The sequence below is a fragment of the Lathamus discolor genome, chromosome 10 (genome assembly GCF_037157495.1).
Source record: "Lathamus discolor isolate bLatDis1 chromosome 10, bLatDis1.hap1, whole genome shotgun sequence".
Taxonomy (NCBI): domain Eukaryota; kingdom Metazoa; phylum Chordata; class Aves; order Psittaciformes; family Psittacidae; genus Lathamus; species Lathamus discolor.
Genome location: NC_088893.1, coordinates 9,835,375 through 9,852,302, shown reverse-complemented (window position 1 = coordinate 9,852,302; position 16,928 = coordinate 9,835,375). Strand labels below are relative to the sequence as shown.

The window sequence follows — 16,928 nt, the reverse complement described above, 5'->3', positions numbered from 1 at the left end:
GAGAGGATGTGTTTTGCCTTATCTGCTCTGCTCTAAGAAACAGGGAAGTTAACATTTTCAGGGAACTGCAGAAACACAGTCTTGACTGATAATAGTAAGAATTAATATTTAATTAAACTTGGACATCATATTAATCATGTGTGTATATTACACTTTATATTCATCCATCACACTGTCATACCAGTACATAATAAATAGACTTTATGAGCACAGGAAAACAGCTTTAACTTGAAAGAAAGCAGAAAGATAGAATAAAAAAATGTCTTTATTTCAGCTTTTGACTAAAACTACTGATAATCTTAGCGAAATAATTACTTTTCTCTCAGTGAATAAATAGCTGCTTAAATGCCCAAACCATCATATACATCAAATCACCAGCTACTGCAAAGATTGGTGTGACTTACTGATTTCAGTTAGCATACACAGATTTCTGTCCTCTGACTCCTGGGGCCATTGAATGGAAATCCTGCTGAGCTATGGAAAAGTGGATGGTGTGCTTCCCTGCCTCCCTCAGCAAAATTGGCACCCACACTCCGATTGTGGAACCTTGTTACCCATAACAGTGTAGGGCAGCAGGAGCCCAGCTCGACTTCTGAACACAAGGGAACTCATGGTAGCAGCAGTTAGCAAAAAATCTATCTATATAATCTTTTGACATGTAAGTGGAGGAAAATTGCTGCTGAATCACTGGGAGGGAAGAAATATGAGAGCTTAAGATGTCATTTTTACAGGCATAATTTTTACTCTAATGGCCTTTAATAGCATGTACAAGTCAGTGTAATGCTGTCAGCTGCAGCAGAGATAGAGGTATAGAAATGTAATAGCTCAAACTGCTTGGAAGAATTGTTTTCCTGCTGTAGTTAATTAGCAATGTGTCGTGGTTTTCCTGTTCTGCTTGCTTATTCAACTTTTGAAATGGTAGCTGGTGTCTTGGCTGTTCTTTCCCATTTATTCATTGAATTTCTTCTTTTCCTTTTCCTGCAAATAAGTGTAGTCTCTTGTGACTTGAGTAACTTGCCATCAGGCACGTTACAGGACTCCTTTGATGTCCAGCACTGGGTAGCACTTTGCGTTAGGTATCTCTCTGACAGTAAACAATTAATTATGCCAGCTTTATCTCCGGTGTATTTAGAGTCAGAAGAGCAGTCGCACGTAATGCCAAGAGAAGCACCATCTGTCCTAATAAGCACTAAAAATCATTACCGAAAATACCTGTTTGAATTCAAAGGTCGGCTTATTTCCCGGGGAAAGGAAATCTGGAGAGCAGGGGAAATCCAAATGCAATAAGCTCTAGCAACACAGGACAAGGTTATTCAAACACATTGTGGCTGTCACGATCTTCTAGGGTAATTATCCTAGGAACAAAGGAAATATTTATTCTGTCCTCTGAAATCATTAAGATACTGAAATCTGACCATGATGGTCCGCATTGTCTGATAGACTGAGAAAAATGCAGGTTGGAAAGGCCTTTGGAGGTCTGTGATCCATCTTTCCTCTCGAAACAACCAAACGTAAATCTATTTTCATTTAAGTGGGTCAGTCAGGGCCTTACCCAGTAGAGTTTTGCATATATTTGAGGCTGGATACCATCGCTTTCTCCACTCATGATCCAATGAAGGCAAGCTCCAAAACTAAGTAAATCCTGCTCCTGTAAATTATTCAGCTTCTCCTCTTCCCTGGTGGAAGGAGGGGACAGGAACCAGAGCCACTGACTGCCATGGCTGTTCGTGTGAGCTCCACTAGAGGAACGTTTCACCCAGTGCTCTAAAATAAGAGTTACTGTCAAATGCAATACTTCTTTGGAGGTGAAACTTTTCAGAGGAACAGGCTGATTTCCATGCACACACAAAACCAGGAGGGAATGCAGAAATGATGAAATTGAAATAGTTGAATGCTTCTTTCAACATTTTTCCCCTGTGACATTTTGAATCTTATTTCAGAGAGACTTTAAAAAAACGTTTTCTTTTGACACTTTGATATTATTTCAGCCCTTTGTGTGGAATATATCAACTGATTTTATCAAAATAAAGTAATTCAGTTGATTCCACATGACAAAAAATAAAGTCTTAAAAATTTTGGAAATTCATATATTGTTGTGCCTGTTTAGCACAAAACTTCTGGTTCCTACTCAAATCTTGATGAAATAAATTAAGGACTTCAAGGTTATCTCTCTAATACATGCACATGAACTGTGTACATGTGTGTTTTCACGTATGTCATATTTTAATGTGCTGCTGGCACTTAGAAATCCTCATGGGCACCTCCTCAGGCTAGTTGTCCAGCTTTAGTGTGTGTTTCCTAATTTTATGTCTCTAATTCATGATTCTGCTGACCTCATAAGACAGCAGTGAGGCTCTCTCTACATGCACATTGTACCTTGATGTTGAGGCTTGACTCGGAAACATCTCTGACAGACAATTCATTCCCTTTATAGTTACTGAAAATGTGGCCCCATCTTCATTGCAGTGCTCATATCCTACAGGGCCCCATGTTGCGTAACTTCTGTGCTTGCCAAACCTGGAAGCTACATCTACCAGATTATCGTTATTCATTCACTAAGAAAATGTATTCATCAGGCACATAGCTGAATGATACGTTTAGTTATTTAGAAGACCTGAGAATTTATGGGCACTTCATGTGTCTCTGGACCCCAGTTCGCTGTCACAGCTCTGGGATCATCAGTACTGCCCTGTTTCTACAAAGCGTGCTGAGATCCCAAAATCTGAAGATCAAAAATATTTCATTTGGAACCTGAGACAGACTGTCAGGTCAGGACCGTCAAAAACCTGCAGTAGGATGATATGGTTGCTCATCTGCTAAGCTTATGGGCATAAGCTAATTTCAGATCAATTAGATTTCCAGTTTTAGGTTTGGTACGCCTTCCTGATGTAGAAATCTGCTAGCAAGTGGGTAGCCAGGGACCAAACAAGCAGAAGAGCTGATTTATTATCTCTTTGCAAAGGCATTTTTAGTTCATGGCTATTTGTTATATTGAGAGAAGGGACCTGTTGTACTATGAATATTATGGATGTTTTGGGAGGAGAAAAGAGTGTGCAGGTCATGTCCCCTTGACAGTGAAAAGACTAGATGCCCCATTTGCCCTGTCCTTGTGGCAGAAGGTTAAAGTCCAACCAGACAAGAGGCAGATTTCTGGGAGGTAGAAAGGGAGCTTGCTTATGGAAAACCACACTTTATTTCACTGACATTTTCACAGCTTTGAAACACTTTTCTAATTTGCAATAACAGCTTTTGCAGTCTTGTCAAAATAAATGTCCATTGCAGTTAGGAAACCCCCAACATTTACTCAGTTATGGCTAAATGGGAGGAAGGTGTTCTCATTCATCACAGTAAGGAGGGTGCAGACAGCTTTGTGACTAACTGCAGAGGAAGAGGAGGGATGAATATGAAGTCACTCCCTTGTTCTGCGACCTCAGACAAACTACAGCATTGATTTGTGCCTCATTTTCACTAACTGGAAAACAGAAAACACTACCTTTCCCCTGTAAGGCACTCTGAAACCTTATTTATTCCTGCTGTGAAAATATGCTGAGCTCTTTGTGTAAGAGGCAGTCAATGGAAACCGGCTACAGGCTCATTTTTTCTCTATTTTGAAAGGCAAGAGAAACAACCTGCAGAAAATGCTTTACAGCTTTATTTTTAGAAGACATGGATGTCTCCTTTGATGACTGCTGTTCTCACTTTTCTCCTTGCAGGTACTACGCTATCTGCTGCCAGCCTCTGGTTTACAGGAACAAGATGACTCCATTGCGCATTGCTGTAATGCTTGGAGGGTGCTGGGTAATCCCGACATTTATTTCTTTCCTCCCTATCATGCAAGGCTGGAATAGCATTGGCATCATTGATCTGGTGAGTAGCTAAGGGGGAACACCAACCTGATATCAAATATATTTGGTGCTGTATATTCTTCTTTTAAAAGATATATTCAGAGAAAAGAAGGCAACAGAGGCTGAAGGAGAAACTTCATGTTAGCGATGCAGAGGAGCTGCTGAATTTATGGAGGATTTCCTTAGGAGGTTTAAAATCACTCTGTCCTGGAAGGGTTGATACAAAGAACGGTGGTGGCTCTGGGAGTGGATTTACATCTACTAATCAGTTCAGTGAGCAGTCCTTTGAAAACATGCCAAGCCCCAGCTGGCTCCTGACGGGCACCTCAGGAGTTCTTAGTTCCCCTTGACCTTCTTGCCATGCTAGTGATGTTTGGAGAGCCAGGAAACCCAAACTTCACCAGAAGGGACAGCATTTTGGGCCAATTCTATCAATATCCCTGTCCTGTTGTGAGCCTAGAGGGAGAGGAGAAGGTGAAGTTCCTCTGTGCAAGTCATTTCAGCAGGAGTCAGTTTTCCCTGCTACAGTCTGGCTTCACTTGCAGGATCCCATCTACAGGGGAAGGAGTTAAGAGCTGCAAATATGCTCTCCTTCTAGTGTAGAGATGCAGGAATTAAAAATGGCAAACTGTGAAAACACTTTGTTTAGAAGATCTTGTTTAAAGAGATGTGGCATCTTCTATGCCAAGTCTTAGCCAAGGAGCTGTGAATGCTTTTTGGCTTGTCAAGAGTAACAGGTGCAAGCTGCCCAGCCTCTAGACAAGGTGATAAAGCCAAAATTGCTTCTAGACAATCACCTTCAGGACATGCATGCATGCAGCAAGTCAATGATGAGATCTCAGATGATGGACTCAATCTGCAGACTTCTCCCTCTCAGGCTACTGCCACCAGCCTTGTTCCTGGGATGTTCTGGGTCACCTCCAGCCCAAAGCTTCCCTCCAGCCTGGTCCCTTTCCATTTCGTCCTTTCCTAATAGCCCTGTGAGACCTGGCTGTGTGGAACTTGTGCATCTGTGGTGTAAAAGCACACCCTGAACAGAGCAGTGAGCACTGCAGAAAGCATGGCGGAAAGCGAAGTTACTCTCCTTTGCTGTGTTTTAACTGATTCTCACTGTCCGGGTTGAGGCATGCTCTGCAATGCTGGAGCTGCAACACGGGCTGGTCCAGAGGGCCTGCAGTACCACAGAGCCCACAGTGTGAGCACAGGCAGGAGAGGCAGCAGTGGGCAAGGCAGGTACTGTGGATGGGAGAGCAGAGGGGGTACATAGTGTCAGAAAGTGGTGATGAGGTCTCCAAGGAAACAGGCTGCTGGTATCAGAGAAGAGCTGAACTTCTTTCCTTCTTCTTTGTCCTTGTCCTTCCTGCCCCTGTCCCAGATTCAGCAAAGGCAGTTCAACAAGGCTTCCAACTCCACCTACTGCATATTCATGGTCAACAAGCCATACGCCATTACCTGCTCCGTGGTGGCCTTCTACATTCCCTTCCTCCTGATGGTGCTGGCCTACTACCGCATCTACATCACAGCCAGGGAGCACGCCCGGCAGATCCGGGTGCTGCAGCGCGCGGGGGCCCCCACCGACGGCCGGCAGCACCACCCGGACCAGCACAGCACGCACCGCATGAAGACCGAGACCAAAGCTGCCAAGACCCTGTGCATCATCATGGGGTGCTTCTGCCTGTGCTGGGCCCCCTTCTTTGTCACAAACATAGTGGACCCTTTCATAAACTACACCGTGCCAGGGAAGCTGTGGACGGCTTTCCTGTGGCTGGGCTACATCAATTCAGGGTTGAACCCTTTCCTCTACGCCTTCCTGAACAAGTCTTTCAGACGTGCCTTCCTCATCATCCTGTGCTGTGGTGATGAGCGATACCGAAGGCCTTCCATTTTGGGGCAGACAGTCCCGTGTTCCACCACCACAATAAATGGATCGACTCATGTACTAAGGTGAGTGTTTCTCGGATGCTGCAAAATGCCTGTAGACACAGGAAAGAGTACTTCTCTAGAGTTTTTGTAGAGGATTGGTTTCACTTTGTATTTGAAATATCTGATTAATTAAATGTTTAAAAAGGGAAGGGTGCAAGAGAAGCAGCCAGAAATCCTTAGGGTGCTCAGACAACCTAGTTTTGTAGATGACGGATATGTGTTGGCATGCACACTTTCTCCAGAGGTGTGTTCGGGGAAGAACAGAATACAGAAGCTGTGTATGCATTTTGGCAAGCCCTGCTGTCTGGTCTGGGGGGAACAACTTGAGCCCATAGGGAGCACCTGGGGAGTGCTGCCTGCTCTGTCTTCTCTAGGAAAAAGATCATGACGCCTCCCATTGCCCCTTCTCAAACTCTGCCTTTGGCGGCCCACCAGCCACTGCTGCAGCTTCTGAACTAATGAAAGGCAAAGGGTGAACTTCCCCAAACACTGTGATCCTGGGGCATGTCAGTGGATCTTGGGGGGGGGGGGGGGGGGGCTTGCCATTTTGTTTGGGCAGCTCAGCAATTCCCAGGGTGTCTGCCTCGCACTGTAACCCAGTTAAACTCCCAAACACTGTGGGAGCCTCAGGAGCTGAGCGTGCCTCGCATGGGCTACAGCCTGGTGTTGACAGTTTGGGTCCCAGTGAGTTTGATCCCCACACCATTCAGTGAGTACCACAATGTGCTCATTGCAAGAGGAGAGGGTGTGGACTCTGCACTGTGGGGGTAGAGAGGGGTTTGGAGGTCTCTGTGGTGTGAGACACGCTCTGCTGTCTTCTTATCAAGTGGAGAGGTGGGAGGCAGAGCACGGGAGGAAGGGCGGGAAGAACAATTATCTCCTGTAATATCAGAACAAACTGCAGACTGGATAAAACTAGAGGTGTTTCTATGCAGCTTTCTAGAGGAGATTTGGTTCTTTTGCTAGATGGATTCTTGGCTCTTCACGTGCAGATAAAGGATTTGGTGACTCTGTGCTCAGAGCTGAACCTGCCCAGAGACTAAATTAGACACTGAGCACTGCCCACCTGAGCCTCATCTGCAGGTTTGCTCTAAGCTCCCTTCTGCAGTGATTGCTGGCTTTGGAAAGAGTCCTGAGCTGTTTAATGGATGGGAGATGGAGCAGGACTTGTCACAGCCTTGAGACAGACCTCTCAAGCTTTCTAACTCATGAAGGACACTGCAACATATTTATCTTCTGCTGATTAAAAACTGTTTGGGGGCCATGGTCCTAGAGCTCTCTGTGATGGATGCCTGGCACTGTGCCATGCTCAGCCTGTGTTTCTGCCAGAGCTGTGCTCCCAGGGACAAGGCTGATGCTCCTCTGCTGTGGTTAGGAGGACTGAGGGAGCAGCACTTGTTGGACTCAGCTCTCCATCCTGCAGTGAGCAAGCCAATACCTCTGGCTTAGGGTGAGCCATAGGGATAAATGCTGGAAACACATCCCTGCATGGGTCTTGGCCACTCAGGCCAGCTGGGGAGGCTCTGACAAGCTGAAGTAAATGGTGGATTCCACCATGGAGCTGAGATCAGGTATTCTACATTCTAGCTTCTTGCTCCCACTTGTACCACTCTGGTCCCACACAGAACCTTTCCATGGAAATGTATAGCCATCCTGTCAATCTAGATGTGACAACCATCGTGTTTGTAAGAAGCAAACCTGCGCAGGGCATCCTGTTCACTTCTAGCTTTTTGTGAGTACTTTAATGGATAAAAGCATGTTGCTTCTCTTCAACATACTACACGCACAAATCAGATTGCCTTCTGCCTTTCTGTGTTGCTCCACCTCTGCAGAAGGCACCTGCTTCCTGCTGCCACATCCCCTCCTCCCTCCCTGAATCCCTGGAGGGATTCAGCTCTGTGCATCAGCACTTCAGAGAGCAATTATTTTCTGTTGTCTTCAGCTTTTTAATGGATGAGAAAAGTGTGGCTTCTTTGCCTGGTGCAGATTAAGCACTGATGCTGACAGAGGTGTGGGGATTAAAGCAAACCAACGAACTGTAGGTTTTGGACAGTTAATCTTACTTGAGGAATTTTCATTTCTTCAGAGCTTCTCTCTTAAATGCAGAGAAGGTTGGACTCAACATGGATGGAGGAGAAATTTAGTGAGGTGGGTTCTCTGAAGATGTGCTGTATATTTCTTTACTAGTTTGGATATATAAGGGGTCTGTGTCTATTAAATGGAATAGTGAAACCTTCCTGTATGGGCTGACTTCATACCAACCCAACTGAGAAGCTGCACAGGGGCAGCGCTTGGCTCACACACTTCTTTTCCAACCTCAAAGCTGTTTCTTCCTGACCAAGAACTGCAAATGGGGAGGTTGCACAAGTGGGATTTTACAGCTGGTTTTTGTATCCTGGCGGGGAGAACAGTGAAGAGCAGGAAAGACCTTGTGCTGGGTTCCTTCCGCAAAACCGGCAGAGATTAGTGTTTTGTATTGAGTTGACATGGGTCATTTAGCCTCAGAGGGAGTCAGGAGTAGGTAGGTTGGGATTTTTAATTCCTTTCCACTTCCAATCTTGAGAAGATCTGAACTTCCCTTCAATTCTATCTGTCCAAACCATTCTGTCCTTGCTCACATTTGACTCACCGGTGCATTTCCAAGTGCAAGAATATGCTTGTCACTGTTAAAGCTTAGGCTCTTGCTCTTGGAGGCACCACTTGTGAGAGTGCCTTCTAGGGAAGGGACAGCATTTCTTCTATTCTTCTTCTGATAATTTTAGTGTCGCAATGTAATGACATTACCATTTTGGGATTTTTCACAGTTATGTTAGGAATGGGGAAAAAAGAAGGAGGAACCGAGTGCAATAAAACTCATCAGTGAGAAGAGGCAGATGCTCTCACCACATGCAGACTGAGACCACTTGGGAATCAGTTCTCATTCCTTCTTTCTTTTATAACTTATTTTTAAAGTGATCTATGAAGACTGTGGTGCTCTGGGTGACCCAGCAGGGAGAGACTTTGTACAACACTCCTTGGGCCAGGCCCAACCGCAGTGGCGACGGTGCAAGGGAGGTGACTGCGCAGTGGCTCAACTATGATAGGAGAGTGACCACAGCTTTCTTGTTTCCCTGGCAACCACCTCACTTTAAGTTATGGAGCAGAAGATGGAGAAAGGATTTTCTGTCACCTATTTAGTTCTTGAACTTTCCACCAGCTGGTGTGAGAGACACCCATTTGTTGGGCATAGTAAATCGTGACACAAAATGTGTTCTGAAGATGTCATAAGCAGCTGGGAGATAGGATTTGGTCAGAGTCGAATCTGTGTGTATGATGGGAAAGAGTATTAGAATTCAATATTCAGCTTTGACAGAAGATTTCGGTTTGCCTGTTTTCCAATTTTGCTTCCTGCAAGTGTAGGAATTGCCACAACCCCTTTTTTTACCCCTGAGTATTCACCTATTTCAATCCTGTTGTGTACCATCAACTGCAAAATTCGCTCAGGACACAGGCAAATGGTGAATTGAAATTTGCAGGTGTGGCTACAATTCACACACTATTCATTTTCAATGGTTGAGATTGCAGCTCACATGTCATATACAAAGTTTTGATTCTCTGGCTGCAGCACAAATTGTGTAATTCATTATAAATATTTGCAATTCATAGCTCGAATAACCTGTGGTTTGGAATATCATTCATTGAGAGGACTAGGGAATCATTCTGAATAATGAGTGGATAGGAGAATTTGCAATGAGCACTCAACTAACGTATGGCAAAAATTAGTACAATTATTAATTGCAATAGATATGGGTTTCTGAATGACTGTAACATTTGGTCAGTTCTGTGCACCATGAGAGTGAACACAAAATGCCATAATCATCTGAACAGTTCTGTCTTCCCCTTTAACCATATTGCTTGCATATCTTTTGTCACACAGAGATATTTATGCAACACAAAACAACAAACTCATGCCTTCATGAATCATTAAACTCTCATTTTGCACAGGTGGAGGGGAACTCAGATCAGCATTGCTTGAATTCTTGGAAAAAACAAGTTCTGAATTTTGCCACAGCAAAGATGGAGTTGAGTAACATATATTTGAGCAATGATTGGGGTAGGCAAACTCTGGAATGTTTGAGTCTAGTTCACTTTGGTGCATTCCCCATGTCCTCTCAGAAGTGCACGGTTCAGCACAGTACAGTGTATTGGTCTCTTCAGGGAAAGATACAGTGAGTGGTTTATTTACTTATTTTCCATCAGAGACAGGTCTGCTCAGACGAAGCCGATGCCAGTTTTATTTCTCCGCAGTAAAACACATCCTGATTTGCCTTTTAGAAGAGTCAAGAGGAACAAAGTGAAAAAAAAGCAGCTGCACGTTGGGGGCTGGAAGTTCATTGTCTTCATAAATACAGAATTACATTAATAAGCCAATCAGCCCACACTCATGTCAGCACTCTGCAGGTGCATAAAACACTGGGAGAAGTGTGCAGTAAACCACGGCGTGCAGCCGGCACTCGACGCCAGAGCTCTGCTGTGGAGTCTTATTGGTCCCAGGAGGGAACATGAGTAATTGTGCCAGTAAATCTCCCAAACTGCAGCAAGCTCCGGTGCTTCCTGGATGCTGCTGGAACTGGCAACACAGCAACTCAGGTCTCCAGTTTTTAGAAGTTTAGCAGCTCCATGGCTTATGGATCTTTTGGAATACAAATAAATCCACGCTGGCTGTAGGGAGGAGAAGGGCAGAGCTCCTTGGAGCAAAGGAAGAAGTGATGTGCGCCTATCAGTGATCTCAAGGACTGCAGTTGTGGCTGGACTTAGAAACACAGAGGTTAGTTATTCAGAGCTGCTTTCTGATGGAGCCAGCAGGTCTTTCTCAAGGATTTACTTTCTCAAGTAAAATAACTCCTCCTGTTCTGCCTCCTCCTGTTCCTCTTATCTCTTATCCTTCCTTAGGCACTAAGACAGCCGCAGAGACTGCAGAGCTTCCTGAGGCAGAATAACAGACTCGCTGCCGAGGTTCAGAAAGCCCCAGCAGATCCCACCGCTCCTCCACAGCAGCAGCCGAGGGTCTTGCCCAGCCCAGCACAGCCCAGCCGACAGCCTGGCCAGTGCAGGCTCCCAGTCCTCCGCTCGCGTGCTTCTCCTCCAGCTCTCCTGAGGCAGAGACGTCCCTTGGTGGTTGGCAAAGCTCTCCCAGCACAAGTGCTTCGTTGGCAAAGGTGCATTTAGCCTTAGATGGGGACACACACCTTCGTTACCGCACTTTCCCACGGGACAGAGTGGTGGCCACTGACGCTAGCAGAGGTGTTTTGGAGGAAGGAGGGACAGCGGGCATGGGGGGACAGGTCAGGCACAGCCAGGGTAATATCTCAGACCTCTCTTCTGGAGTCCCTACAAACCGTTTCAGTATCAGCAGAAAAGAATCTTGAGCCCAGATCTGCTGCTGCATGATGCTAAATATTTGCTTCCCCGCTGTTTTCTGTCTTTCTCTCTCATATATGTGCATGGAAATCATGGAGATGCATAACTGGGTAACCCAGAGGGAATTAATTTCTGGGAAGGAGATGTTTGCAGGCTGCCTTATCAGGGAAGTGTTACACTCTGTTGTGTTGGTGATGTTGGAAAGAGTACGATGTGTGACGGCTGCCTTGGGAGCCTGGAATTCAGCTCCAGGCTGCAGCAGCAGCCAGCCATGCTGGGCAAGGAAGGGCTTCAGTGCTGCTTAAGGAAAAAAAAAAGCAATCAAAAAGTGAAAAAAAATGAGATATTTCAGTAAATGCACAACTCTTCTTGGATAAACTTGTAAAAGGCTCTGATCTTTAGCTGGCCTAGGGGTGAAAGATGAAGGCTTGGGTTCAAACTCAGGGTGTCCTACTGCCCTCAGCTTCAAAGCCAGCTATCTACGTTGCTCATTCACTCTGCTAGGCTGCCTGAAGGCTCGACCAAATTAGCTGTAAGGGTAAAATCCAGTATTTATGATTCTTTCAGAGTTTCTGAAGGTGTTTTGGCTTTGCTTTAAGGAGAAATAGGCAAGCAGCAGGTAGGCACCTGGGTGCACAAAATTCACAAACAGGCCCAAGAAGGGAACAAAAACCATCAATAACAAAAATAGTGTTTTAGCCTGGTTTGACCGAGTTTGCAATTGATGTGGAAGTGAATCTTCACTGTGACTTAATTTGTAAACCCGAAGGATGAACGTCTTCGATTTAAAATTGATTTTCCTGTATTTTAGCACTCACTACAACATGAATACCCTTCCAAACCTTTTCCCCTTTACACAAAGTGAACAGATTTCTCTGTAGATGTTCTGTGATTTGTTTTTCTTATCACTAAAGTATCATTTAGAAAAGAATTCCAGTGACAGGATACTACTGCCCAAAGCTATACTGTTATGTAGAACAAAACCAGGTCGTTAGAGTTAAAATTCCTGGCTGGCAGGAACTGCCTGGGAATTTTAATGATGCCGCAAGATGGATCAGAGCTTTGACATATGTTACCATCTTCTTCGCTACAAGTTCGTTAGCCCCAAGATGGATCATTTGGACTTGATCTGCTCTTTCCTTCATTGCCTCATTGCTTGCTGTTTCACGCTGGATTTCCATAGGTCATTTTGGAGGCACGGTGTAAGTAGCCTATATTTTGCTGCGCTTGTGAGCCTTGGAGCAATTACAGGCTGCTAAGTTAGAGGATGCGTGTTGTAATTTCTCCAGCAGTTGCCTTATTAATGGGTCCAATAGGCAAGAATTTCACCCCTTTGTGAATGTGCTGATGAAGCACATTCCCCCTAAGTTCTTTTTAGGAAGTTTCTGAGCTTGAGAAACACAAGAAACAATGACATGCGCCTGCTACCTCCATCCCCTGCAAATTTTGGGGGTTTATGCAAGTCCTTTGTTTTGACAGGGTTTTAGTGGAAGCTCTCTGTTGAGAGATACGAGTAATTTTTATTAGCAGAGAAACTGATGAAATACTGCTGGGGTGCAGCTGCTGTCTTTGCATGTGTTTGGGCTGGGATTTTGGTTTTTCTCATCAATGGCAGGGCTTTATTTTGCTTCATTTTAGCAAATAGCTGCAAACGTTATGTTTGCCTGCAAACCATCATGCTCCTGAGATTGAGTTACTCCGGTTAGCAGGCCTGGTGGAAGCCACTCTCAGCTGACTGTACCCTGCAGGAGCATTATCACATTGCTCCCTGGAGGACCTGAGGGAATGTCCTTTTCTGTGCCTGGGAGGGCTCTGTCCTTAGGGACCCTTCAGCACTTAGCAAGAGGCACAAGAAAAGCTAATGAATTTTTTTGTGCAATAGACATAAATCTTGGTGGACTTTCCTTTATTTGCAGTAGTGTCATTTGTCATCAGCTGTAGGTGCCTGGAAAAGCAATGCTGACATCCTTGGGTGCTCTCAGGCAGCCCTTTTGACCAGTCTTTCACTCTTTCCCTGTTACAAGTAGGCAAGGCTAGCATTAGAATCGTAGAATAGTTAGGGTTGGAAAGGACCTCAAGATCATCTAGTTCCAATCCCCCTGCCATGGGCAGGGACACCTCACACTAAACCATCCCACACAAGGCTTCATCCAACCTGGCCTTGAACACTGCCAGGGATGGAGCACTCACAACCTCCCTGGGCAACCGCTTCCAGTGTCTCACCACCCTAACAGGAAAGAATTTCCTCCTTATATCCAATCTAAACTTCCAGTTTAAGTTTTAACCCGTTACCCCTTGTCCTATCACTACAGTCCCTGACGAAGAGTCCCTCCCCAGCATCCCTATAGGCCCCCTTCAGATACTGGAAGGCTGCTATTAGGTCTCCACGCAGCCTTCTCTTCTCCAGGCTGAACAGCCCCAACTTCCTCAGCCTATCTTCATAGGGGAGGTGCTCCAGTCCCCTGATCATCCTCGTGGCCCTCCTCTGGACTTGTTCCAGCAGTTCCATGTCCCTTTTATGTTGAGGACACCAGAACTGCACACAATGCTCCAGGTGAGGTCTCACAAGAGCACAGTAGAGGGGCAGGATCACCTCCTTCGACCTGCTGGTCACGCTTCTTTTGATGCAGCCCAGGATACGGTTGGCTTTCTGGGCTGCAAGCGCACACTGAAGCCGGCTCATGTTCATTTTCTCATTAGGCATGGCCAATGCAGCATGAGCACTGCCTGAAGGGTGTCACGTGTGACTCTGTGGGTCACTCTGGAGGCTGCTCTTTCCTTGTACAGAGCCACACCAAGGAGAGAAGCCTCAGGAGAGCTCTTCATCCCAAGATGTGAAATATATCAATCAAAACATTTAAGAAGAGTGACTTCAGAGGTGACAAAGAGTATTTCGTTCTTTTGGCACAGCCCCAGGGCTGAGCCCTCTGGGCAGTGCAATCAGAGATTGCTCAAGATGTGTTTTCCGCCCTGATCGTTTCAGTTCAAGTCTCAGTTCTCCATGCCAGCAGAAGCAGCACCGGGCTTCGTACCACAGCCCGAGCATGGCTGTCTTGTTTCTCCTTGCAAAATGGAAACTGAGAGGGGATCTGATTGCTGTCTTTAAATGCTTCAAAGGATAAAGACTGGGAAAGGAGGAGTTATTTGAACTAAGGACTAATCCTGTAACAAGAACAAATGGATATAAAGTGGCCAGGAATAATTGCAAGCATGGAATTTTACAAGCTGCCAGCCACCATGGTAGTGATGGTTTGAAACAACCTGTGTAAAATTAGTGGAGGAAAACGTCTAATTTTTAACAAGCTGAACCTTGATGAATTTACAAAGATCATCTCATTGTACAGTATGACTGTGCTAGTAGGAAGCTGCCTTGGGACCTCATAAACTCCTGCTTTTGCCTTAATTCTGACCCTTGTGGAAACCAGGAGAGCTGAACTGCTTCAGAGCTTGTCAATACCTGCCCACACCGCCTATGTAAAGTCCAGCTTTCTCCTCCATCCTACTGATTTTGCATCCATCAGGGAACATCAAGAGAAACAGAAGTTGTCCCAGTTTCCCAAAAGACCTCATGAACCGGGTTCCTGTGCTTCCTACCATACCATTCCCCTCTGGCAGTGACCGCAGTGCAGCCAAGTTCGTAACCCTGGGGGTCAGCAGCTTGGTATCCAGAGGTGCTTCTGTCACATTCCTAGGATCCAAGTTTGGCAGACAATCACACCCACAGATAAATAGAAAGGAAGGACATTGTCCTTACATGATGGTGTCCAGACTTTCTGATCTAGAATGTGATATAAAAAACTTGAGAAGATGGACTAATGTCTGTCCCACTGGTAAACATGAGGTTATGAAAAGTCGCTCTCAATTCTCCAAGCTAATTCTATTTTATGAGGTCGCAATTTGCAAGAAGTATGATGTGTTTGACTTGGTACTTAGATCAGCATGGAGTGTATTAACTAGATCACCCCCTTGGTTTGTAAATCATATAAACTGCCATCTGCTAGCAGATGTATTTCTAGTCGGGACTTTTCAGGAACAGGTCTTGGTCATAAGCAATTTACTTTTAATCTCCTCTCTGGAGAAAAACAAATAATTGCTGATAACATATTCAGATAGCACCAGATTAGATGACTAACAGTAATACGAGCAAGCAGCACAGGGCTAGTCTGCCCTCTGAATTACTTGGTTAGCTGAGCACAAAGAAAATGTTTCTACAGTTACAGAAACATGGTCTTTATGGCTGTGCATTTTTACAGCTGTGCCTCTTGGCACGCTGAACACAGACCACAGGCTAATACAATGAACAGCCAGTGTGAAACAGGCTTCAGTGCTGAATATCAGCTCCCACTTGCTACTGAGCCTGAAAGGTGAAGGAGGCTGTTCCACAGACATGGAACCAATGCTGCCTGCATACCCAGCCCAGGCAGGGCTGGCAGAGGGGTACTGTGCTCCACGAGGATCCTGGAAGCAATGACATGTGATTAAAGGTTTCAAATAGAGGCTGTAGCAATAGAATCCTGGCAGACAAAGTATTTATCGTCTACTAGAAAAGTAGAGAGACCAGTGCTGCTTGTGCTACATAAGTCTAATGCACAGATGTGTAGCAAGGGAAAGACCTGGAAGTTTAAAGTGCACAAACATGCATCAGACAGAAAGTATTAATTTTTAAAAACATAGATCATAAGCCATGACCACTGATTCTCGTGTAGTTTTCTACTACTAGAAATTTAACGGTTAAGATCGTATTTCTTTGTAATAAGCTCTTTAGTACAAGAACAGGTATTGAACACAAGAATGAGTTCAGGGAAGACCCACAGCCTGTTCGTTCAGGACATACTGGGTGATGACAGGACTCTCTGCTGGTTGAATGGCATGGTCCAGGATGGAGATGTCCTCAGCCCCTTTGCTTTCAATCCGTTGCTTTGTTGTACTAGCACGGAGGGCACCCAGCAGGGAGCAAGTTCAGCATCGCTCTGGGTGCTGCACAATTTCAGTGATGCTGAAATAACCCCTGTTACTTCTCTAAATACATTTCTTTTGTTCCTTTGCTCTTATTTCCCAGTTTCTCCTTCAGAGTGGGTGTGTGATGGCATGTACAGTGCATACAGACATCTCATCTCATTCTGCCATTTAAAGCTAGGCTGGACAAAGTAGTTAAAAATAGTACAGGGAGACAATTTCGTACCAGGGAAAAGGCTCAGACTGGTGAATTAGAGTATAGCACTTATTAGGTCTTTTCCCTTGCTGATGTTGTTAATCTTAGTCAAGAAATAATTTGGGTTTCACTTAAATTTCATTATTCTATAAAAATATAGGAGATCATTAGACCTGGTAACAACTGAACAAAAAGAGTTTTGTTGCTTCTTGAAGGAGCTTTCTTGTAATTTTTTATGAAGCTTTGCCAATATTTACAATCAAACTTATGTTCCAACCTCCCTTGCATGATTTTACAACTTGGCATCAGTCTTCTCCACAGTAACAGCCTTCTAGTGTAACATTCACAAATACTGTGACTAGGAGTTGTGAAGGATCATGAGCAGGGCACAGTGCTATAAATATCAGGCTCAAACAGGAGATATTGGCTGAATCAGGAAGTGCAGGCTGAGATTATACAATCTGCTCTGCAGCATGGAAGATTCCCTTGGGTCTGGGAGTCTAGATGTTCCTCAGCAGTAGAAGTTATCACCATAAAAATAGTTTCGCACATAGCCAAGTGCTTGGATGTGTGTTGCTCTGTGCAGCATCAAACAACCTACAAACAAA

The 16,928-nt window shown here is 45.0% G+C and overlaps 1 protein-coding gene across 1 annotated transcript in view; it reads left to right on the top strand.

The window, feature by feature from the left end:
- The window catches only part of HTR4 (5-hydroxytryptamine receptor 4), a 55,217-nt gene extending 44,413 nt beyond the window's left edge, over positions 1-10,804 (top strand). Inside the window, exons 5-7 of the mRNA XM_065690767.1 lie at positions 3,714-3,867; positions 5,221-5,789; positions 10,701-10,804. Of these exons, the coding sequence (XP_065546839.1) occupies positions 3,714-3,867; positions 5,221-5,789; positions 10,701-10,707 (730 nt within the window). The 3' untranslated portion in view covers positions 10,708-10,804. The remainder of the gene's footprint in view (positions 1-3,713; positions 3,868-5,220; positions 5,790-10,700) is intronic.
- The last annotated feature ends 6,124 nt before the right edge of the window (positions 10,805-16,928 follow it).